This window comes from Typha latifolia, chromosome 2 (assembly GCF_019914945.1).
Source record: "Typha latifolia isolate L0001 chromosome 2, TyphaL0001v2, whole genome shotgun sequence".
Taxonomy (NCBI): domain Eukaryota; kingdom Viridiplantae; phylum Streptophyta; class Magnoliopsida; order Poales; family Typhaceae; genus Typha; species Typha latifolia.
In genome coordinates this window covers 6434851-6458612 of record NC_133087.1, presented here as the reverse complement: position 1 = coordinate 6458612, position 23762 = coordinate 6434851, and the positions used below count along the sequence as shown (strand labels likewise).

Below are 23762 nucleotides of genomic sequence, written 5' to 3'. Positions count from 1 at the left end.
ACTAGAGTCACTGGCTTTCTTAGAATATATTTAGGTCATGTGCCATTGTTGGTTGATATATGATCTAAGCATGTAATAAATACTATTTTTAGATTAGTGCATTTTTTGGTTCTCTAAAGAAGAATTTGATGGTTTGATAAGAAAGTGGTGGAATTCTCCTATGGAAGGGACAATAGCAATAGATGTTTGGGCAGTTAAAATAAAAAAGGTGAGGCAATGGCTGCGAGGATGGAGTAAAAGAATAATGAAATAGTGGATCAAGCTTAAAAGAAAAGTTAGCTTAAGAGCATTAATACTTTAGATCTTCTTGAGGAAGATATGAAATTAACTATTAAGGAGGTCGATACTAAAAGGGACTTAGTATCTAAGCTAACTTAGCTGTATATAAAGGAGGAGCTGCTGTGATAGCAGAGGTCCAGACATGCTGCAAGGAGATTTGAACACATCCTATTTTTATGTCATAGCCAATGAGAGGAAAAGAGAAAATATTATAAACTCCTTATTAATAGGAGAGTAGGTGAGAGATATTATGATCATTAAATCTCATATTACTGATTATTGCCAAGTATTATTTAGTGCTGTCACTGGATTAACTAGGTTATGTAATTAGTATCGACTGATTTTTCTATAGTGCTAGTAAATAGAGATATTGATAAGTATTTTTGATGTAGAAAAGGGCTACGACAAGGGTATCTTTTGTTTCCCTATTTATTTTTACTAGTGGTTGACAAGTTAAATCGGATGATAGACTAAGCAAAAAGAAATAGACTGCTAAATGGGCTGAGACATAATGCGAGAGATCAAGGGATAATAAATCTACGGTATGTAGATGATACCCTTATTTTTCTTAAGGTTAATGAGAAAGAAATAGAGGTTCTAAAATTTATACTATACTTCTTTGAAGCTATTTCAGGGTTAAAGATCAATTTTGAGAAGAGCTCTTTGGTTTATATAGACTCAAATCATGAGGAAGAGAAAAGATTGGCTCATATTCTGAACTGTAAAGTGAAAAAAAAATCCTTTATTAAATATCACGATCCGAAAATAGAAATCATGACTGACCATATATCCCAATAGGCTTGAGATCCACGAAGTCTTAACTTATTATCCATAATATAATAAAACTCAAAATCTATTTAATAACTCCAATTCAAAAAACTTTCAAAGACATAAAATATCTAAATTATATAATCAATATCTTCTAAATATCACTAAGACAATATTTAGCTTTTCAATTTTAAACTAAAATCTACTATTATATTTAAAAGTGTGAAGGCCAAAATCCTAAAGGGAGGAAGAGTCCTAGTGGGGGCGTTTATTTGCTATGTTGATAGGTAACTGAATCCACCCAAAAACTAGAAAATTATTCTTTATCTAATATGAGATATTAATCAAAGTTTAATAATTAAAAATAATAGCTAGCAAACTCATAATATGATAAATAAGTATAAGTCATAGAGATGCAATTAACAAACTAATATCACCCTCAATTTTATTATGCCAACCTTCTCAATCTCATAATGCACAATGTCAAATGTACAAAGATTTTAGTACATGAGCCGTGGTGACTCGAAGCCATCGGCCGGCAAATTTTGATTGGTGAAGCCGCAAACACCAAAATTAGATATTTAAAATCTAACATATTAATATTTAATTAAATTTGTGGGGTGGGGGAGGACTTACAAGTGGCTCTTGAATGTAGGTAATTTACTCTAACAGTTCCGATGACCAACCATAATGAGGACGACTTCGGTGATGAAGGAAGAAAAGGAACACAAAGGGGAAGAAAGAGGAGAAGAAAACTTTAATGCATCTCGAGGAAGAGTTTGCTATGTTTTTATAGTTAGGGTTTGTGAGATTTCAGCGATCCTCCTAATTTAAGTCAAAGAAGGAAAGAAGAAGGGGATAGGTGAGGCACGTGCCTCGCATGTGACAACCCTTTTCTTTAGTATCACATTAAATATCTGGGTTTATCATACATAATAGTACGCTTATAAAATGTGATTGGATGTCTGTTATAGATAAAATTAAAAAAAGGCTTACTAGATGGAAAGAGAAAATTGTCTCCCTAGGGAGAAAGATCACATTGATTAATTCAACTTTGGGCTCCATTCCTTTTTACTATCACTCTTTTCTTAATCTACCTATATAGGTGAAGAATAAAATTGATAGACTGAGAAGGAGCTTTCTTTGGAGAGGTTCAACTGTGAATAATAAAGCATATTTTTTAATGTAGTAGAGACGAATTTGTATGAAAAAAGAGTTTGATGATTTGGGTGTAAGTATGTAACTGATCTTACTGATATGAATAAGGCTTTATTAGCTAAGTGGTGGTGAAGACTTTTAAATTCTGACAAGATAGAGGTGGTTATACAGAAAAATTATCGGCATGCAATAAATTTGAATAATTAAGAAAAAGAGAGCAAGAAATGAAAATATCGGTTGAGATCAGTGGTATAACTTCGTCCAATAAATCTATACTCTGCAATGGCTAGTTAATAGCAATGACATTTATACTGTTAGATGATTATATATGTTCCTATATAATGGGGGACTCATACCTAGAAGACTTCTAATGATATGTAAGTTAAAGATCCAAATGAAAGTGAGGGCTTTTCTATGGTTGATGCGTTAGAATAAAATTATAATTAGATATAATTTGTTAAAAAGAGGGTGGACTGGTATTGCTACTTATATTTTTTGTTCTAAAGATGAATAAATGGATTATTTTATTTTTGAAATGTTGGTATGTGAAGATGTTAAATGAGATCAGAAAGGTTCTCTCCAACATGTTAAATGAAATCCTAAACATGTGAAGTATTGGTTTGCGAGAAAAAATTCTGCTAAATATAATTGATAGTAAGTTGTTCTTAGTATGGATTACTACTCTGATTTGGAGTATTTAGATTGAAAGAAACAATAGAATTTTTAATGACTATTCAAAGTCTTGGAAAGCCTTGCAACATAAAATAATGTCTTTATTCTTATGCTGGGTAGACAGTCAGGGAGATGAAAGTTTCAAAAGAGGCAAAAAAGATTTCTACTTGAGTGGTGGTGAATTTGGAAGAGGATAAATGAAGACCCGATGTCAAGGATTCTAGATTAAATGTGATTATTGTTTCTACATCTAAAAACTTGATTACTGTTTTGTTCCAAAGGGTGATGTTTTAAACTTATGTTTTTCAGTGTGGATATTAAATCTGGTATAATTAGTTAGATGTTGAGTTCGATTATGAATGTTGATAGTGTTGGTAGTGTTTTGTGGTTGTCAAATTTTGAATTCTTCGATATAGTTGCTCAGATATGTAATTTTTATTGATAATTGGGGGAATAAGTTGTGTTTGGGTGTAGGTTGATTTTTCCATTAAAATTAGATATAACATTGTTTAAATGAAATATAACTTAGTCTTTTATTAAATAAATTAATAAATATTATATTTAAGTCAAGTCTATTGAGTCGAGCCGGAGCAAACTAGTTCCAACTTAAACTCGATTTAAAATTTAAATCGAGATAAGAAATAAAACTGAGACTCAACATAAAGGTTAGCCCGAGCAGCTCGTTTATTTTGACAACCCCTCACTTATTGTAATAACCCAAGGTTAAAAAAAATAAAAAAAATTCCTGCACTGCATGGCACGACAGCTCGTGCCATGCAGTGGCAGCGGAGTTGGGCGCCACGCGCCCCAAGTGCTGGCCCGACCAACTTGGCCGAGCCAGCTGGCGCGGTGGGCCCCCGCTGCCACCGCCGTAGCCACAGCCTCCCTCCCCACCGCCTCTCTCTCCCTTTTCTTCCTCTCTCTCTCTCTCTTTCTCTTTCAAGCTCTCTCTGACCTTTCTCTCTTTCTCTCTCTCTCAAACACTCTCTCCCTCTACCCACTGCCGCCGCCACCTCCTCTAGCTCCAGTAAGCCTCCCTCCCTCTCTCTCTCCCTCTCTCTCTCTCTACCTCTCTCTCTCTCTCTATTTCTCTTTTTCTCCTTGTCGGCTTCCTCTCGGAACCGCCGGAGGATTGAGCCGTCGGCGAGAGGCCGGCCGCTGAGTGGCCACCAGCGGCCGCACCCCTCCCTTATGGCCCAACCATCTTCTTCCTATTTTCTTTCTTCTTCTTCTTCTTCTTCTTCTTCTTCTTCTTCTTCTTCTTCTTCTTCTTCTTCTACTTCTTCTTCTTCTTCTTCTCTTTCTTCTTCCTCTCCTCCTCCTTCTTCCCTTCTCTCCTCTCGATCGCACCCCCGCAAGTGGTGCCGGGCTCGGCCCGCCGCCCTATACGGCGCCAAGGCGGCGGGGCCGAGCCCGGCCGCCTTGTTGCATGGTGCTGGGCTGAGCCCAGCACTATATACAATTCTATATTTTGTTTTTTTTTTCTCTTCTATATATATATATATATATATATATATATATATGCACAATTAGCCCAGCACCATGTTTAGCAAAATGCCTGCAATATAAATTACTATTTTAATCCTAAGAAATTTTTAGGGTTATGTACGTATATTCTTACGTAATTAATTGCAGTAACTTAATTCTTATTTTCTTAATTATCAAAGAGAATAATAGACAGATAAAATATATTCTAAATACACAAATAAATAATATAATTATGATTAATAAATAACAAAATTAAATATAGAAATAAAGAGTACATAATTACAATAAGAAACTATTATTTTGTCTAGTTAATTTTAATTGATAGAAAGACTGACATATTTGTTATAAATAATTTCAGATCCCGACCCCCCTGTTTAAGACCCTGTGGACCTAGCTATTGAGGCCTGATCGTTATCGTAGCAGCGTGAACAAGTGGTGGTTTGATATTTCAGTGGTGTGAGTAGTTTTATCCCTTAGACGCCTTTCTCAAATTAGGTTATATTATACATTTATGTACATGCATGTTTTGGCCTCCAGCATGATTATATAATTTTATCTAAAGATGATTATAGTCGAGCATATTTTATCATGCATTCGATTATGCTGATTTGGAATATGAGTACATTGGTGACATATATAGAGATAATTAGAGATGATTCTACTGTTATAATTGTTTACCGAGTTGATCTGTAGCATGAGTATGCATGTGTTGACGATACAATTGGAGACTATATTGCATCATTTTCTCTTGATTCCTATTCTACCTAAATTCCTTTTATGCATTGACTCGTTATCGTACTGGATATATGCATATGATATGTCATTTAGAAGGAAAACATGAAATGTGATTGATAGGATAGTTGATAGAAAGCGTGAGGATACCCGAGTGGGCGCGAGGGTTAGGACGCGCTTGGTGGATGATTGATCGCTCGACATGGTCGCGATCCTGTTGGCCTTACGTCCGAGGTCATTAGTCTGTGTGCGCAGCATACATTCAGACACATGCCGTTCGCTAGGGTATATGTGGCGAGTTATCCTTACGAGATTTCTATCAGCTAGAAGGGTGCCCGGTCTGGATGGATGTTGATACCCTTAGCGGATGGCAGGGTATGATTATATTTGAGATACTCCTTGCGGATGGCAGAGTATGCTCTGAGCCTTCGGGCATATGTTGAGACCAGATACTGAGTGTTGACTGTGCACAGTGGTCTAGTATGATGATATTATACCGAGATGTCGATGATGATCGTGATGCTAAGAAATGCATATGATTTCATTATTATCTGACATACCTGATTATTGAGTGGTTAATATACATCATATATAATTGTATCTGATATCATAGTATTGTCATGGTCGGCATGCATCATGTGTCATATTTAAGAGAGAGTTATGATGATCATATGACGTGGTGATCTGTTTATTCATTGTCGAGGATTATGTATTTTTATCATTTATGACATGACATGTTATCTATATTTCATTTATGTAGTATTGAGGACACATTCATTTACTCATTCATGATACTCTTTTTGATTCATATTATCCAGTACTTGATTTACTCTCTGTTTGGCATCACTGATTCAGGGTAAGGTCTATTCACTGAGCCTTTAACTCATGACTCTCTTGTTTTACCTTTCCAAAAACCCAAGTGAACGAGAGGAGCAGGATACTCCCTTAGAGGTCTTGCTGGTGAGTGAGGAGTAGAGTGTGGTTAGTGTTATAGGCCAGTTGAGTTATCTTATCAATAGTTGACATCCTCCAAAGTGTATCTGTATCCTTGTCTTATATTTTAGCAGGTGATTTTGTACTTGTATAATTATGTATATACCTCTGTTGTGTATATGTAGTTGTGAAAAGTTCTTGATGATGTGTTGTGGCCTGTGTGGGGCCCAAGTAAGGTTATCTGTATGCTGTTGACAGTTAGACTTGAGTTATTCTTAGTTATTGTAGATAAAATTATGATATTGCTATAGGTTTATTTGATTGTCAGTAACAAACTGAATGATCAGGTATTATGTATGTGCCGTGTGGGCTCGTGCTATGCACGGACGTGTGGGTGTCACATTTTACTTATGCTCTTAATTATAAAACTCTATTTATTGTTCCACAGCGGTTTTGGAGCTTTTAAATATACCTACAGTAAAACTATTCAGTTTATCGTATCCTTCACGCAGCCTTCTTCATTCTCCCGTCTCTATCCAATCTATCGCAATTCGGAACTCCCAACTCCATCCCAAAACTTATTACCCTTCAGAATTATTATTAAAACAACAATATAACATTACCAACAACCAAATCAAGATATTTTACCCTCGTCCCACTCCCAAATTTCTCTCCAATCCCATCACGAAACACTTTCTCCCTCTTCCTCAATCCCCCTCTCTCTCGCCATGTCCGCCGCCGTCCGATCTCGGGCCGCCGCCGCCGCCGCCGTCCGATCTCGGGCCGCCGCCGCCGCCGCCGCGGCGGCTGTTATCCGATCCGTCCACGTGTCGTCCAGCCGCATGCACGCCGGTCGGGTCTCCGACATCTACCGGAGGCGGTGGGACGACTTCTGGTTGCCGGGTCGCTTCCGAGCGCATGAGCTCGTCTCCCTCCAAGGCTACCTCGTCGATCGCGCCTCCGCCGCCAGATCATCTGGCGGAGGGGAGCCTCCCGAGATATGGCAGCAGCCTGGGGATTCGAGCCTGCCGGGACGGATCAATGTGATCAGGGTCGGTGGTGGAGGGGGAGGTGGGGCCGGAGGTGATGGTGGAGGAGGGTTTGATCCGAAGCAGAGTTCTTGGGGCGGCTCTAATCTCGGGAGCAGGTTCCCGACACCGAAGGAGATTTCTAGGGGGTTAGATAAGTTTGTGATCGGGCAGGAGCTGGCAAAGAAGGTAAAAGCTAGTAAAATTTATGTTTTGTCAGCGGGTAATTCTGTTAAAAGTTCTCTCTTTTTTTATGGGATTTTGCTATTAAGGTAGGTTATATATATTTATATATTTTTCTCCAGTTGGTTGATAATTCTGTGAAGATTTTAATAACTTCAGTGCTAGTTAGATATGTTTGTTTGCTTTGATTAAATATAGCTCTTGATATATACTAATTGGGAGGAATATTTTGCTAGTTTTGGCATCCAGGATGTTTTTGAAGGATGCTTTTTATTATTTGGTTGTGAACAATGATATGCTTCTTGGTGTTGTTGTGGGTATATTAGCTTCTTCTCGCTGTGTTACTTTTTGGACAATGCATATTCAGTTGAACTAGTTATTTGGTTTCTCTTCGTAGGTTCGTGGCTATAGCATTATCTTGGAAGAATTAGGTTAATCACTTTATAGCATAATGGTATTCTAGAAAATTTATCTACACTGTTTCTGCAAGAAGCTTGAAAGAAGAAACTCTTACGTATAAACAAGTATACTAGAGGGAATTGTACTGTTAAAAGGTAAAATTCATCAATAAGCCGTGGTACATAGAAGGCTTGATGAATGGATGTACAAAATATTTTAGGTCAAAAGAATGGGCTATTATGGAAGTAAGGAAGGTCCAGTGCTGTAGGGGATTACCCATTCAAAGTTTCAAACTTGATTTATTTTCTATTCTTTTCCTTGATGTGAAATGTATACTATGTTTGCTCTTGCCAGGTACTCTCTGTGGCGGTATACAATCATTACAAAAGAATATTTCATGAGTCGCTCGCCAAGTGGTAGATCTTGACTACTTAGACTAGTAACATTACTTCTATTTGTAAAAGTAAAACACAGTGCACTGATGTACATACATAATAACCATCATAGTCTTTTTCATGTTATTGAAAAATGTAGGTCTGCAGAGGATTCAAGGGAAAATGAAGCTAGTACAAATGATATTGATTCAGTGGAACTTGAGAAAAGCAATATTCTTGTAATGGGCCCAACAGGCTCAGGTAGTTGCTTTAACCTTTTAAATAGACTGTAATGCTTCTGACCATATGCATTCCAGACTTCTAGTGTACTATATATAGTCATATAGTGCAGTAGATATATTGGTAGGAATCTTCTTTAGATCTTGTGGAACTCATTGTCTAAATTTTTCCTACTATGTCAAATGACAACTTACAGTACGTAGTTTCCATACTAGTTACACAAAAAAGTAATTTTGATTGTCTTGTAGATATTTCCTACGTGTTTGGCTTTAAAGATGCATTGTTTTTAATATACTTGTGATGTGGACATCACCGATAGATCACACTGGCGTGTGTGTTAGCTTAGGAGGTGCTAACAGTTGATGATCCCTCTAGTAGGAATTTGGTTCTGAGTTATTTTTTATGGGCTTTTTCCATGCATACCCTTCAAACATCTCATATTTGTTTGTATACCCCTCTAAATTTGATATTTACATATATACCTTTTAAAACACAGTTTTTGCACGTATACTTTTTAAAACTCTTATTTTTTTTATGGAGACCTCTTGGAGTTAACGAACTATTAAGATTTGAACAATTTAGATATAAAAAGACGCTATCCTTATTCTAGTTTTCATAAAATTTTCTTAGTTAAAAGTATTTTTGTCTTTTTTCTGTTAAATTATTGAGGTTTAACTTGAAAAGTAATCGGATGGGTATCTATGCAAATAACATATGTTTTGAGGATATACATGCAATTATTTATTTTAAAGGGGCATACGAGCAAAGAAAGGATTTTTAAAAGTATACACATAAAAAACCTTTTTTTATTACATATTTGTTCATTTATGATATTAGGGTTGTATTTGCTTATTTATGTTGTTTAGGGTTGTATTTGCTTTTTTCTATTGTTTAGGGTGCTATTTGCTTATTGTCATTGTAAGATTATAGACTAACTTTTTACCAATTAAGATTAATGAAGAATTTTGAATTTTGCCTCCAATATGAGTCTTGCTTTGAAACCCTAATTTGAGTGTAGAGGTGTGAAATCCTACATCTCTTTTTTCTTTTCTAATCATCTTCTCGACTAGAATTCTGACAAACCCTATTGTTTCACACTAACTTGACTCTTTTATATTTAGGATTACCATGTGTAGTGGTACTGCTCGTTTCACTCGCCACATCTTGTGCACTTGATACAATTTGGTTTTTGAGAATTGCTTGTAGAAAGTAACTAGTGCACTATGTAGGTCATGCACCAGGAGGCAATAGTTTACATAAATTTTGAGGCTGTAACTCTTCATCCGGCAAGAATTAATGGTTACTAAGCCCATAAAATTAAATTTAATGGTCATGAAACTGATTCCTTTCACAAGTTGGGGAAAGAGTTAGGATAACCGTATGCCTTTGTACACTGAGCAGAGTGGCTACGACCACTAAACATTTTTGCGCAAACTCACTACTAAGTGAGTAATCTGAATTTTCCTGTTTCCTATTTTTAACTTAATTTTTAGGAAATTTCCTATAATTTACATCATTCTTTATAATTTTTATGGACTTAAAAAAGAAAATTCCAATACTGTTATGGCTAACACATTGGCTGATAGGGTTGACACAACCAATAGGTATCACAATTCTGATATTCAAAACCATAATTTAATTCTGCCTTGGCAGCTCTCGCAATGACCGTAATGTTTGCTTTTTGGAAACAGTGATTTTGTTGTTATCTAATTCTCTGTATGCGGGGATAGAAGAGATATACGTATGATTTGATTTTAGAGTTTTGAAGAAATTGCTTTAGATTACTCCATATATATTTTTCCCCTTGCTCCACCTTTTTAAATTTTAACTTCTTTGATTCTATCTTTGTAGTATATTCCACACCTCGAAATTTAAAAGTATTAACTTCTTGATGAGTGACATCTAGGTAAAATGACAACAAAGTGGCAGTCCACATTTCTTGATTTGTCGACTTTTGCTGCTTATATTAGTAAAAAAAACATGACTACTTTGAATGACATCCAAGTGTACTCTGAATTCTTGATGTTTCAAATTCAAGTGCGTATTTTCTTTACGTTGTAGTTGCTATATAGTTGAAATGGTAAGGAAGTTACTGGCATATGCTTACTTATATCCTTGTAAAATTTCTTCAAGGACAGGGAAAACATTACTGGCAAAAACACTGGCTCGATTTGTGAATGTACCCTTTGTTATAGCTGATGCAACATCGCTCACTCAGGTTGGCTGACTGTTTTTTAATCTCTATTATCCTGTTATTTGAGTATTTCAGTACATAGTATTCCTTTGCATGATGTTGTGGCAAATAATTTGAGCACTATGCATAGAAATCAATTTTCTGTTTAGTTCAAACTGTTATGATATCAAGACCGAGCCTGCCTTTAAGTCAACTGCAATTATACACTAGTTTCAATACTTGATTTATGTATCTGATGGTTACAAAGTTCTTACTTTGTACTGTACTAGCTGTTCACATTACTTAATCTTGCAATGTGGATAGCTGTTCTGCTGAAATGTTAGGAGATTAAATTTTCTTAATTGTGTAACTATACCAAAGGATAGAATTGTTTATATTTTATAATTTGGAAATTGCAAAGTCATATAATAGTGGTTTCTTCATGTAGCTTTCTAATATCTATTATCTATCATCAGCTTTTAGGATTGTGTGGTTATAATGTTGAAGTAGCACCTAGTTTTTAGATCTATCTTCCCTGTTGAAACTAGCTTGAAGGGGGATGGATTGGTTAGCCTACTCATAAGGAAGTCTGTTACCAAGCAAATATCAAGGAAAAGGAACAGAGTGCTATGCAGGAAATAAGCAATCAGTCATTAAAATTTTGCAAATTTTTATGAAACTAATCACCTCTATGTGTTTGGAAGCTATGTAACGCAAGTTAATGCTACTATAAGAAGGCTGACTTGGGTTCAAGCAGTAGTGAAAAGCAGGCTTATGGATATCTAAAAGATGGAAAGAGAGGAGGGGAGAAGTGTGACCTTGATTGGTCTTGCTTAATTTTATCTAGGTGGGGCTCTTGCCCTTAAGATTAAACAAGAATCATGTGTTGAAGAAATTTGAGCATGTTGTCAATTTCACAGGGCATTCACAGAATTAGATGTCTACCTACTTCTGTAAGGTATATTCTCTGAGAATATATTTTTTGCACAACAAAGTGAAAGCTAAAGTTTTGCCCACTGTAAAGAAAATTTGTTGTACAATAGCATCTGTAATCTACAGAGTTACGTGGTTACTATGCCTTATGCATATTTTTTTGGTACTAGTGATTCTAAGTTTCTAACTCATTGTTTTAGAGTTTAAAAATGTTGATGAAAGTAAATCTATATTAAATTCTGATTTAAGATTTTACCAATGCCAGAAGAACAAGATATGAAGATAGGAAATCAAAAGCACTTCTCACAAACTTGGTTAATTACCATCAAGAAAAAGTTGGGGAGAAGCTTCTATGATATTTAAAGTAAGCATGTGACCTTTATTAGAGACAAAATTGGAGGGGAAAATAAAATCATTGCAAGAAGGAAAATATCAAAAAGTATCATTACAGGTTAACATGTCAGTTTTCGCATTACTATTTGTCACTAATAAGAACAGTACCTGAGGCAAGAATGTAGCAGGCCAGTAGACTCCGGCAAGGCAAATCAGAAAGCAAATTAAAGACAAACCAAATCAACAGAACTGATGATGTGTTTTAAATTGATGTAAACTGGTAAAGTTTCCGAGTTCGGCTTATCCCGAAATGGAAGAGGGGGAGAGAGAGGGGAGAGTTAGAGAGTGAGAAGCATTGAGGTTTTTTTTTTGGGGGACTGAGAGAGAGATTAGAGATGAGGAGATGGGAGGGAGAGTTAGTGGGAGAGAGAGCAAGTGAGAGAGAGTTAATGGGAGAGAGTGAGTGGGAGAGAGAGAGAACGAAAATGATTTTTTATTTGTGTGAGAAATGAGAGAGCATGAGTGGTAAAAATGGAGAGAGATGGAGATTGAAAAAATAGTATTTTTTTTTAATTTTTAGACTTCATATGTTACTATGTGAGTAACTAATGTTTTATATCTTATTATTATCATTTTCTAATTTTTAGGGTTTTTCTATATTTTAAAAATTATTTTAAAATATAAGCCTATAGGGACGGTTGATACAGTCGGTACTATCAATTTCCCGGACAGCTGATCCCAATCCTGATCTTAATACTTGAAATTTTTACAGATCTATATTTGCTTTCCTTCATGCCCATTAGATGTACTTGATAGCTTGTCTAGGTTTTCCTCGTTGAGGAGCAACTCTAAAGAAATTTATGATATTAGCCTTCCATAACTATATATTAAAGTTTTACTCCAATACTCTTCCATCGGTAGTTGAAAAGATTTCACTTGATTGAGCATTATCATCTTCAGTTAGCATGTATTTTGTGTATGAAGATTGGCAATGAGGGTATCATAAATGGCCTAATTAATTTTCCCAGACTGGAAGGTTGAATCCTTAGACATTCCAAACTGATTTTCACAACAACGAGATTCATCTTCAGATCTTCAGTTTGGTATTCCGAGTATGGACATATGTTCCATATAATCTATTGTTCTACTAATCTTGAACAGAAAATAGTCTACGCATCTTCAGACTTCCAACAATCGTTTGGCGTCTCGTAACAAACATATGTTGATTTAGAGTGTCCTTTTTTAATGATATTGCAATGCCATCATCTTTAGATCTTGGTTGGACATCAAGTTATTATTCTCAATTGAGGAATCGATTGTTGTATTTTAAATTTAAGAGATTTTTATTTAACTGCCACTGAAAACTTCCAAAATGTCATAATTGCCATTACATTCTTCAAAATATCGTAATTGCCATCAAAATCATTATGTTTTTTTAAATACCATTGCATTAGTTAAATCTAACTAATCATAATTAGAAGACAACTTAGATCTAAAAAAGATTATTTTACCCTTGCATAAATTATAGAAAAAATGATTCAAAAGCTAGCCAATATTTTTAAAATACCATTGCATTATGTTATGCGAGACAAAAGTTATTGATAAATATTTTATTCTTTAAAATTAAAAAAGAGACGTATATCAGTCATTTACATATCTTTATTAACTTAATAATAATTTGCTAGGATATACTATTAAAAATTAATCATAATGACAATTCTGAAAGAACCAAAAAGATTTTAGTGGCAATTATGATATTTTGAAAGTTTTCAGTGGCAATTATGTAAAAATTCCTAAATATAATTGTTACTTCTATGCTGCTGTTTGGAATGTCAGTTCTACAGGTTAAACCACTCCAAATTATTGAAGTCAATGCTTTAGATTATATCTCGTTAGATCTGATTTATCTCTACAATTAGGGAGAAAACAAGTGCAGTTAGAACTTTTGCCTCTATATAATTCCCTATGTTCTTAATCTCAAACAAGAAGTCCTAATTTAGTTAGTAAAAGGTAAATGTGAAACGAAACAACCAGCAGCATAAGCCTTTGAAAAGGCTTTGTCCCTTAAAAAAAAGGTTACTATTAGGATTTGTAGGTCAGCTATTGAACATGACGAATGGACAAAATGTCCATGTTCAGGTAAAGCCTTCTTTTTTTATGAGTTATACGATCATCTCTTTGCATAGTTATGCAGCATAATTGCTATAAATTGGAGTTTACTTAATAACCTGTAAATATTACTCGGTCAACATGGGTTCTTGGAAAATATGATTCATAATCTTTATCAGTAAAATGTGTACTTCCCTTTTATAATATGATAAAATTAATGAGTAATAAGAATATAAAATCAAAAGAACAAATTAAGTCAAAGTCTAGGACAAGAAAAGGATAGGTTTATAGATGATATATAATATTGGTTGGACAGTATACAGACATGCATGTTAATGGAGCGATGTATGGAGAGATTATCACAGTATCATCACAAGTAATACAAGCTCATTGCCAGACATCCATTCCTATTGTTACAGCACAGTAATGTCATGTCACAAATTTTGGACTTGACCAAAGTCTGATCAGATTTTGTATGTTGGTTAGTTTCCTGATCTAATCAGATCTGATTGAATAGTTTCTTAGCATGGCCCTTATACTTCAACGAGACAAAAGAGTGGTAATTATATATTTTAATCTTGCAATCAATTGCAAAGCCTCCAATCTATGGCATTGAATTTGTTTCCTATTTTCTGTACATGTATTTATTCTATATTTTCCTTCAATAACAATTGCAAACATTTAACAACTTATAATTATTAGTAATTACTAATTAGAGTGTCATATTATGATTATGAATTTTGTCACCTGCTCAAAGAAGACACATTCTCTTGGTATTTTACATATAGTTGAGTGATTATCTGAAATAGCATGTATACCCTTGAGAAATATTGAAATTTTTGCTTCTCTTGCATCTGAGACTTGCTAACTGGCAAATTTTTTAATGTGCAGGCAGGATATGTTGGAGAAGATGTGGAATCTATATTGTACAAGCTTCTAGTGGTACTCATCACACCATCTCTTTTAAGTTCCATGTGCACAATTCTTGTTGTCTCATCTTCTGTGCTATTATGTTCTTGATGAAGTATGAAGGCTTCATGCTTAGATGATTGCATATCCTTGTTATTCCACTGCTTTAGTTTCTTCTACACATATCCTGAGATTATTGGGTGCACTTCTAATAGCTGATGAAAAAATATGAACTTGATTTGAATTGGCAGTAAAAGGTCAATGCTTTGACTTAGATAAATGAAGAGAAAACATCTGAGTTTTCGATATTATGAATGTAATAGAAAGGAACTCAAAAGGAATGAAGGATTGGAAAATATTTACCAAAGTAAAAGAAGGCAAACCAATGCTTCTAGAAAGAATAGAAGAGGTTCATCATAGTTCATCATCATTCAGAAAGAGTACAATGCTTTTGGTTTAAAATATAAAATATCACACAACTGAAGAGAATGTCAATGATGAGGTTAACCAAAAAATGAGGAAAAAGAAAAGAAGAAAGACAACAAAAGTAGCTTACGGAAGAGGTTATAACAAGGTAACAACATTTACATTGACCATTCCTAGCCTCTGCCACTTTCTACTTTGATTGCCTCTCTTTTCTGTATTCTGTGACTGCCTCAGTATGCTTTGATTAATTATTCCCTCCATCAACTTTGGCATGATGATTGTGCGAGACAGATGGATCTGTGTTTGTACCAGCCAGGTGTTTGGCAGCTCATAAGATCACTATGGCATCTGCTATTTGTAGTAATAGCATTTTCTTTGCTTATAACATGTTCGTCATGAATAATAATATTATTTCCTTTTGATTCTTAAGGCTGCTGATTTTGATGTGACTGCTGCACAACAAGGGATTGTGTACATTGATGAAGTTGATAAGATCACAAAGAAGGTAATGAATCACATATCTAAGGATGTCATTGATCTTCGTGGCACTAAATTCTTTAAATTTGGTTGGTATGCAGGCTGAGAGCCTCAACATTAGTAGAGATGTCTCAGGGGAGGGTGTTCAGCAGGCTTTACTGAAAATGCTTGAAGGAACAGTGAGATACTGCAACCACATATTACTATAGAGACAATGTTTCATGTCTCCTTGAATGTTATTCTTCTACAGTTCTACTCACTGATTTTATTCAGAAACTACTAATGATGCTAGATGTTATAAGTGGATTGCCAAACTGTTCTTGTTCTTTTACGAATGGCATCTTTGTTTCTGGCTTGCCTCTTTTTTCTTTTTAAGTAATTAAGTTTATATTATCTATTTTATGCAGTTATTTACACGAGAAAATTAATTTTCTGTCAAAGGATAATGAATATGTCTACCCAATAACGTAATACCAATATGTATTCTTTTAACTATTGCCAACCTTATAGGTTTTCAATTTGCTGTCCATTTGAAACTTCTAGTAGGTTCCTGTCAGCAACTACGTAACTAGTTTCCTTCGTCATAGTTTCTGAGCATTATACAGTTTAGTGTATTTGTATGAGGACTTAGAAGCCTAATTTGGACATGGGTATACTATTTTTCACTGGGTCGATTAATTGCCTAACAATTAGTTGAATCACTAACCATATTGACATGTGCATATAAGCATCTATATAGAAACAAGCCACAAATTGTAGCCAAAAAGTAAACTAATATTCATACTCACTCTAACTCAACTTTGGCATTTTACAGTTAGGATCATGTATTCATGAATCACAGCCTACTAGAGGCAGGCTTGTGGAAGAATAAACTGTTGACTTCTAGAAAACCCTAATAAAAAAAGAAGCAAAACCCTAACAATGGTTTGTTTCCAAGGTCCAACTTAGGAGATGACTGTTAGACTACTTCATTGTAATGGTTTAATGGCTTTCTGTTATCGAGTCTTGAATGTCCATGGTGTTGTTTTAGTAGCTTGTTCTCTTGGCCACCTGACTTAATTGCTTATCAATAATGATATACTTTGAGGACTTTTTAAGTTTCCTCTGTGATTTTGTTACCTCACTCATTTGGAAGGCTACCTTTTACTTCTTAGAATATCAAGTGTTATAACTACAAGGCTAGAATGACCTGTCTGACTGATTACAGGATAAATTAAGGTTATATTGGGTGGATAGTGGATAGTGATGCGATCTCTCTCAGTTATATTGGGTGGATAGTCAATCAGGCTTACTATTTCGTCCAATACATGCTAGATCATGGAGGCTGAGTCAAATAAATTTGAAATATGTTCCTCTTTTATGTCTTTTCACTTTCTAAGTCTGAAAATATCTGATTTATTTTTATATGATTATTTATGTATCCTTCAAGTCCAGTTTATAGAAGTGTACAATCTGTGACATAATAAATCTTATAGCTACCTCTCCATGACGTGTTAACTTTATTTCTTATGGTCTAATCTTTTCTCTTCAACTAGGTGGTTAATGTTCCTGAAAAAGGAGCCAGGAAGCATCCGAGAGGTGACAATATTCAGGTACTGTTTAACGTTAATTAGACACTAATGCTAGATGGAATATCAACCTAATTGTGATTAACATTTGAATATTTGTAATCCTTAGAGTTGCTTGTCTTGAAAAAAGTACTTCTGTATCAGGATTTGTGTTTCTATAGCCAACTATAAAGTTTTGGACTCCTAAGTATATATTGTTATGAAAATCATCCCAAGGTTTCATGTAGAGTGCATTGGAGTCAAATGATATTGTATATTGTCATATTGGCAAGTAAATGTGTAATAAAATGTTGCCAATTGGGTTTGGCACACAATCAATCCTTATGGATATTTAAATTGCAACAGAATATTATACCAAGCTTGATCTGCTTGTTCTGGTTGGCTTGGATGGAATATTATGATCAACTCTACATACATGTGTTTACTATCGTATCTTTCAAAAGCCTCTCGCTGACCAGATAAAGGAGGTTGCTTCAGGTAGCTAACTTTTGTCAAGACATTTATGAAAATGGAGCCCTAAAAGAATTTATATTTCTGTTTCAGTGTATATATCATTTGTTAAAGATATCATTTTAATTGATAAATGTAAGATAAGATTGAATACTTTGTTAGAAGTTAGAGCTATGAAGAACAAATTTAGAAGCTAAAGGTTTTAGAAGAAGTAGATCTAAGACTGAGTATATGAAATTTAACTTTAGTATTTACATCAAAGTAGAGAAATCAAATAATCATTCGACAAGGAACACCTATGAGGAGAGTTTTCGTTACCTTGGATATATAATTCAACATGAACTAGAAATTGATGAGGATGTTAGAGATAGAATTAGAGAAGGATAGTTAAGATGGAGAAGTGTTTGTAGTATGTTGTGATGCCATATACCTTGCTGTATTTGCTCTGAAATTTCACTCTTTGAGTGCATTATATCTTTCTGTATAGTTTTATTATTGGTATGCTAGTAACCGGAATTTGGCTGTGCCTTCTAGTCATTTATAACAGCTTCTTGCAAGATAATATCTTTTGCAATTTCAGTTCAATCCCCTGGGATGACCTTTCAGTTTAGAAGTTTAGAATGTATTTAACTGGTGAATTGGAAACTCTAGTATGAAGGTTGAATCATGTAATGATCTTCTGTTCAGCAAAGACGCATATATGTAGTTTACCACTGACAGTATCTTTGAGTCACTTTTTTTTTCCTTTTCTCTATTTCTGTGAAATATGATTTTTCTTCCTTCTTCACATTTTTCCTGTCATGATGATTTTAGCAGTAATGGGGGAGATGCGTTGAATTAGTCACATTTGTTAGCTGTCATGCTGTTTCATATGTTAGGACCACCAATAATAGTGGATCTTTCTTTCTGCAGATTGATACAAAAAACATTCTCTTCATTTGTGGCGGTGCCTTTATCGACTTAGAGAAAACAATTTCAGAAAGGTCTTCGAGTTGCAGAATTTGCTCCACATATTTATATACATTGTTTCTCTGGAATTTGTTAAAAATTGTTTGTTCTATTCTTTTCCAGGCGACATGATTCTTCAATTGGCTTTAGAGCTCCAGTACGTGCAAATATGCGAACTGGTGGTGTGACAAGTGCTAGAGTGACATCTTCATTATTGGAGTCTGTAAGTTCAACATAAACTAGGTCGCCAATTAGCATTGCTAAAGAGAAGTTTTAATTCAATGCTAATCATAGCTAAAATTTAAGTGATCTCTTATGAGAAAATCCTCACAGGTTGAAAGTGGTGATCTCATTACCTATGGTCTAATTCCAGAATTTGTTGGAAGGTTTCCCATTCTTGTTAGCTTGTCTGCACTTAATGAAGATCAACTTGTTGAGGTGAGGTGTCGTTGTTGATGCCATTTTCTATGTTAGATCTTAACTGTTGCCAACTTGTGTCGCTGTACTACTTTTCTGCAAAACAAGAAGAGAGTGTATCTTACATGATGTACATGCCTCCCTCAGTCCCATGTATGTGGTGACAGGCCACATTTTTCCTTGAATCTTTATCTTTTCTGAATTGCCTTCTACTTTATCTTTGTCATTGTACTATTATACAGTACATCTAGTCGAGTACGGATTATTGGGAATAGTATGGATCAAATAAATTTAGTTCAGCGGTAATGAGGCATCTTTTTTGTTTAAGATGTTGAGTCGGCGAGCACCATTTTCTATATCATATACAGAAAGATGTAGTGTGACTCAATTGAAAGGTCCAGGCATTCTGTTGATTCTTATTTAATACTAGGTTTCATTCTGTACAGGTTCTTACAAAACCAAAAAATGCCCTTGGGAAGCAATATACTAAGTTGTTTCAAATGAATGATGTGAGTATTGCTTTTGTGCATACAGCAAGAACTTGCGTTATTTCATTCATCCTCCTATGTCACACCAAATTAGAAAGCCTATTTCATTAATATTGTGTTTGTGTTACTCCAGGTAAAGTTGCACTTTAGTGAAAAGGCATTACAGCTAATTGCAAAGAAAGCGATGTCCAAAAACACCGGGGCTCGAGGCCTGAGGTCAATATTAGAGAACATTTTGACAGAAGCGATGTATGAGGTACCATATTTTCTTTCTCCTATCTGCTTTGATAAAGAAAAAACTCCCACTGAGGACTGGAACTCAACTGGTTTGGTTAGATTTTTGGCCAAATTGAACTCAATTCAGCAATGGAAATCACAATTCTAAAGTCTAATGAAACTGATTGGACCAGGTTGTTAATTTTCCAACCATATATCATCCATGTATTGGGTTTATGTAATAGGTTAGTTTGGGTTGATAATTTTACATTGGGCTGTTCTTCTTTATTAAACATCACATCGGTATTTTCTGTGGCAAGAAAAATTAAATAAAACGCACTGATGTGAGGTTTGGCTCAAGTGCACACCTACCTAATTGGAAGTGGAAGATAGGATTTGCAGCATGAAACCATCCAATTTTAACATCATCAATCAAACCTGATCTGAAGCATCACTTTTTCTGGTAAGATTGGATGAGCTAACTCAACTTGCAACCTCAGGTCACCCTACTAAGTCCTACTCTGTCAATCTTTGTATCAACATGAAAATAAGGCTACAGATGTAAAGGGAAAAGTATAAGGTTTTCTTGATAAATACGACTTTAATAGGATAAATCTTTGTATGGCAGCACAAAGTTTTTTACCTTGTATGGTGTTGAAGCATCTGTATCTATTGTATTAGCAACCGTACTTTATCATCAATATTATTCTACTGTTTACTTGCTGGCTTTCTGCTCTTACATTTTTCTGTTGGGTGTGGTTCTTACAGAAAAGGACACTAGCTTTTTTGCTGTAAATATAGATTAATGTTTAATTGCATATCACAATAATGGCTTGTTTAATAGTTATACCCTTGTGAGCTTGTTGACAGTTCTTTCCTCAGACTCTCTTCTTCTGTAAGCTTGTCATTTATATGGCAAAAACTTTTACAGTCTTGAGAATTCCTTCTCATGTAGATTCCAGATACAAGAATGGGGAAAGAAAAAATAGATGCTGTGGTGGTTGATGAGGAATCTATTGGTTCTGTAAACCAGTGCGGCTGTGGAGCTAAAATTCTTTGTGGAGAAGGGGCGCTGGACCTATACCTTTCGCAACAAAATTTAAAAGACCAGGTGAAATACATGCCTTAAGCTCTCATTTTACTTTCATTTGATCATTCTTACTATTGGTCAACATAATAAGATCAATGCGTATTATATTGCACTTTGCTGTCAGCTCTCCATCTCTGTTAATAGGGATCAGTCTGCTTATATGATCATTTCTGGATTAAAGCAAAATCATCACTTTTCTTTCTTTTGGTTAACTAGTCCTCGACTCCGTAAATCATTACAAAAGTAGAGAAAATCATAAAACATGGATCCTCCTTAGTAAAACTAGAATTAGCTCATGGAAATGTCTAGAAGTCAATTGAAAATATGTTAAACTGGCAATGTCGGGAAGAGGCTATTTTTTTCGGTGACACATTTTTCTTGGTTTTCTGATGTAATGCTCTGCAATCAACATAACCGGAACATCTAATGTGGATTAAGTAAAATTATATCTTTTACAATTGCATAATCTTTAATTTGATCTCCTGTTTTGTTTTTCTTTTATTTGGTGGATTTGAGACAGGGATTTAACCTTGTTGGATTAGTTTTCTTTGAAAGGTATTAATTGGATAATAGTAAAAAATGAAGTGCTAAAACTGAGTCACAGATAAAAATTTGTTAAGAGAAGTTTGGAATGTCTGAAATAACGGTCATTATTTAGAAGGTCAGAACTTGCTAACAGAAAGCTACAAACACATCTGAGTAAGATCTTTAATTCAACTTCCAGTACCATTTATAACTCCAAGGTGTATCATGTCACTAATATAACTATACACATGTTATTTTGCAGATGATTGTTGAGAGGTCAAACATGGAACCCGAGGTGGAACAAGAGCTTCCATCCGTAGTCGCCAGCATGTAGAGCTGTAGAGCTTTTGGCAACTGTAATGTAAATAAGTTAATATATAATCATGCTGTGCGATAATTCCAATTGGTGGCCACTTCAAATGCAAAATCCTTAGTCAAATTAACAATGTATATTAACTTCAAAAATCAAAATAGATGCTGCCATTACTTACCAATCCCACCATCTTGTTCAGAATTTTGCAATCATAGTTGTGCACAAATCTGGTAAGCACGACTCAAACGGATGATGTAAAGACACATAGTTCAATCCAGTTGATGAATGAAAATGGACTGTTAAGAATCAGAGAATTATGAATTCAGATCTGGGATGTGCTGCTGCAATGGTGATGTAAATACAACGAGAGATAAGTGTTTGTAATGTGCTAAATGTATCGATAGTTTCAAGAACACTTCCTGGTTGATATTGCTGATCGTAAGAGATGCTATGATGAATGTTCACAGGAACTCTGGGATGCTTCTTCTCATAGTCTTATCCGACAGTCTCTCATTGTGACTATAAATACCAGCACAGATCATTCTCTTGAATGGAATTAATTGTATATAGGTTCAGTGGTTCAGTGTTATGGCCACATTTATATCCTCATCCTGTACACTTGTGGCTACTTTTCTTATTTCTCTCGGATGATGTTTGGCTTTTTTTTATCACATTATCTACCGTCTCACCCTCATCTAAAAACCAACAATTTGAAGGCTAAGGATCCTTGTCTCTGCGAGAAGCATTGCTCTAAGGCCAAGCCGGAACCCCAACGTCCGACTGCTTAGAAGATTTCAATCTGTCTCACGCAAAGCCTCACCATTGATTCTCTTCCTCCCTACATGCTTCCTTCTTTCTCTCCCGGTAACAAGTGCTTCAAGTTTGCCAAGTTTGATCATTGGATTGTTTCCTATAGAAACCATACACGCTGCTTTTAGCTTTTGACTGATAGTGGAATTGAGAAGGTATGACGATGGTGAAAGCTAGCTCATTGTCACTTTCCCCTCATGTAAGCTTCTTTGGAAGACTGCAGTAAGAGGCTGCTTTCCGGCGCTTGGTGGAGAGTTCATCCTCAAATCTTACCTGAGTGTAGAGCCGGGAGCTTCCAAGACATCTCTCTCCTTCTCTATTTAGATTCACACTATTTAATCTGCCCTTTGACTATTAAATAGAGAGATCTATGAGGGGTATCATCGGAGCTTTCAAGGTTCCATAATCCTTTACTCTAATTGTTGCTAGCGGAAGGATATGTCCCAATTTTGGGCTATTATCTCTAGTGATGACCTCTCTTGCATCCCGAGGCTAGTCTGGTGCTGCTGCTGGTGGCTTTAAGTACCTGCTAGCTGTATGCCTTTGGTTCTACTTGACTCGATTAAAATTTTGAGCTAGAAAACTCAACTCATTTAGATTTTTAGTCGAGCTCAAAACGAGATGAGCTTACAAGTAAGTGACTATTTTGACACTCTATATAGGCTAGCAAGTATACCTCTTAAGTTCGAAAGTAATATAATGGATGATGAAATATGAAATATATATATATATATATATGCACACACATATAGTAACGAACATGTATAACATATTCATCATATTAATAACTATAGCTCACACGTATTAATAACATAAAGCATATATGTATCCCACCCCCTACTATTCTAGAGCCACAAAATAATATAATATTATTTGTTCACACATAATCGTTAAGTTATTTAACTCGTGCTCACATAGTCACAAATATATAACATCATATGTCTACACCACCAATGAAGCATAACATCTAGTAAATAAGCATATGCACAAGCATGATGAATATCATAATACCATAAAGTAAACTATCACACAATATGATCATCATGTAGGGGTGAAAATGGGTTGGATTAACTCCGATCCGACCCGACTTGGATCAGATTCGGATAAAAATTTGGATACGGATAGAATTTTTTTTAAAAAATTTGGATACGGATAGAATTTTTAAAAAAATTCGGATACGGATTCGAATATAGGTCGGATATATTTTTCGGATTCGGATACGGATATCGGATATCTATTTACCCACATATTTTTTTTGAATGATTTACAATTTTCGTTTGCTTATTTAAATAGTAAATATTAATATTGTTACTAATAATGTGG

General features: G+C 35.0%; 1 protein-coding gene across 1 annotated transcript; it reads left to right on the top strand.

Moving 5' to 3' along the window:
* The first annotated feature begins 6524 nt into the window (after window positions 1-6524).
* On the top strand, window positions 6525-21954 carry LOC140782019 (CLP protease regulatory subunit CLPX1, mitochondrial-like). The gene is made up of 15 exons (XM_073128342.1): window positions 6525-7247; window positions 7995-8056; window positions 8175-8275; window positions 10393-10472; window positions 14694-14744; window positions 15568-15642; window positions 15716-15793; window positions 17150-17206; window positions 18545-18615; window positions 18704-18803; window positions 18914-19018; window positions 19444-19506; window positions 19619-19741; window positions 20657-20812; window positions 21579-21954. The coding sequence occupies exons 1-15, from the start codon at window positions 6759-6761 to the stop codon at window positions 21648-21650; spliced, it is 1683 nt and encodes a 560-aa protein (XP_072984443.1). The 5' UTR covers window positions 6525-6758; the 3' UTR covers window positions 21651-21954.
* Window positions 21955-23762: the final 1808 nt, after the last annotated feature.

Coding starts and splice junctions, on each gene's coding strand:
- LOC140782019 (XM_073128342.1), top strand. CDS start 6,759: ATGTCCGCCGCCGTCCGATCTCGGGCCGCCGCCGCCGCCGCCGTCCGA. Junction 14,745..15,567: donor TATTGTACAAGCTTCTAGTG/GTACTCATCACA, acceptor TTGATTCTTAAG/GCTGCTGATTTTGATGTGAC. Junction 19,507..19,618: donor AGTTGTTTCAAATGAATGAT/GTGAGTATTGCT, acceptor GTGTTACTCCAG/GTAAAGTTGCACTTTAGTGA.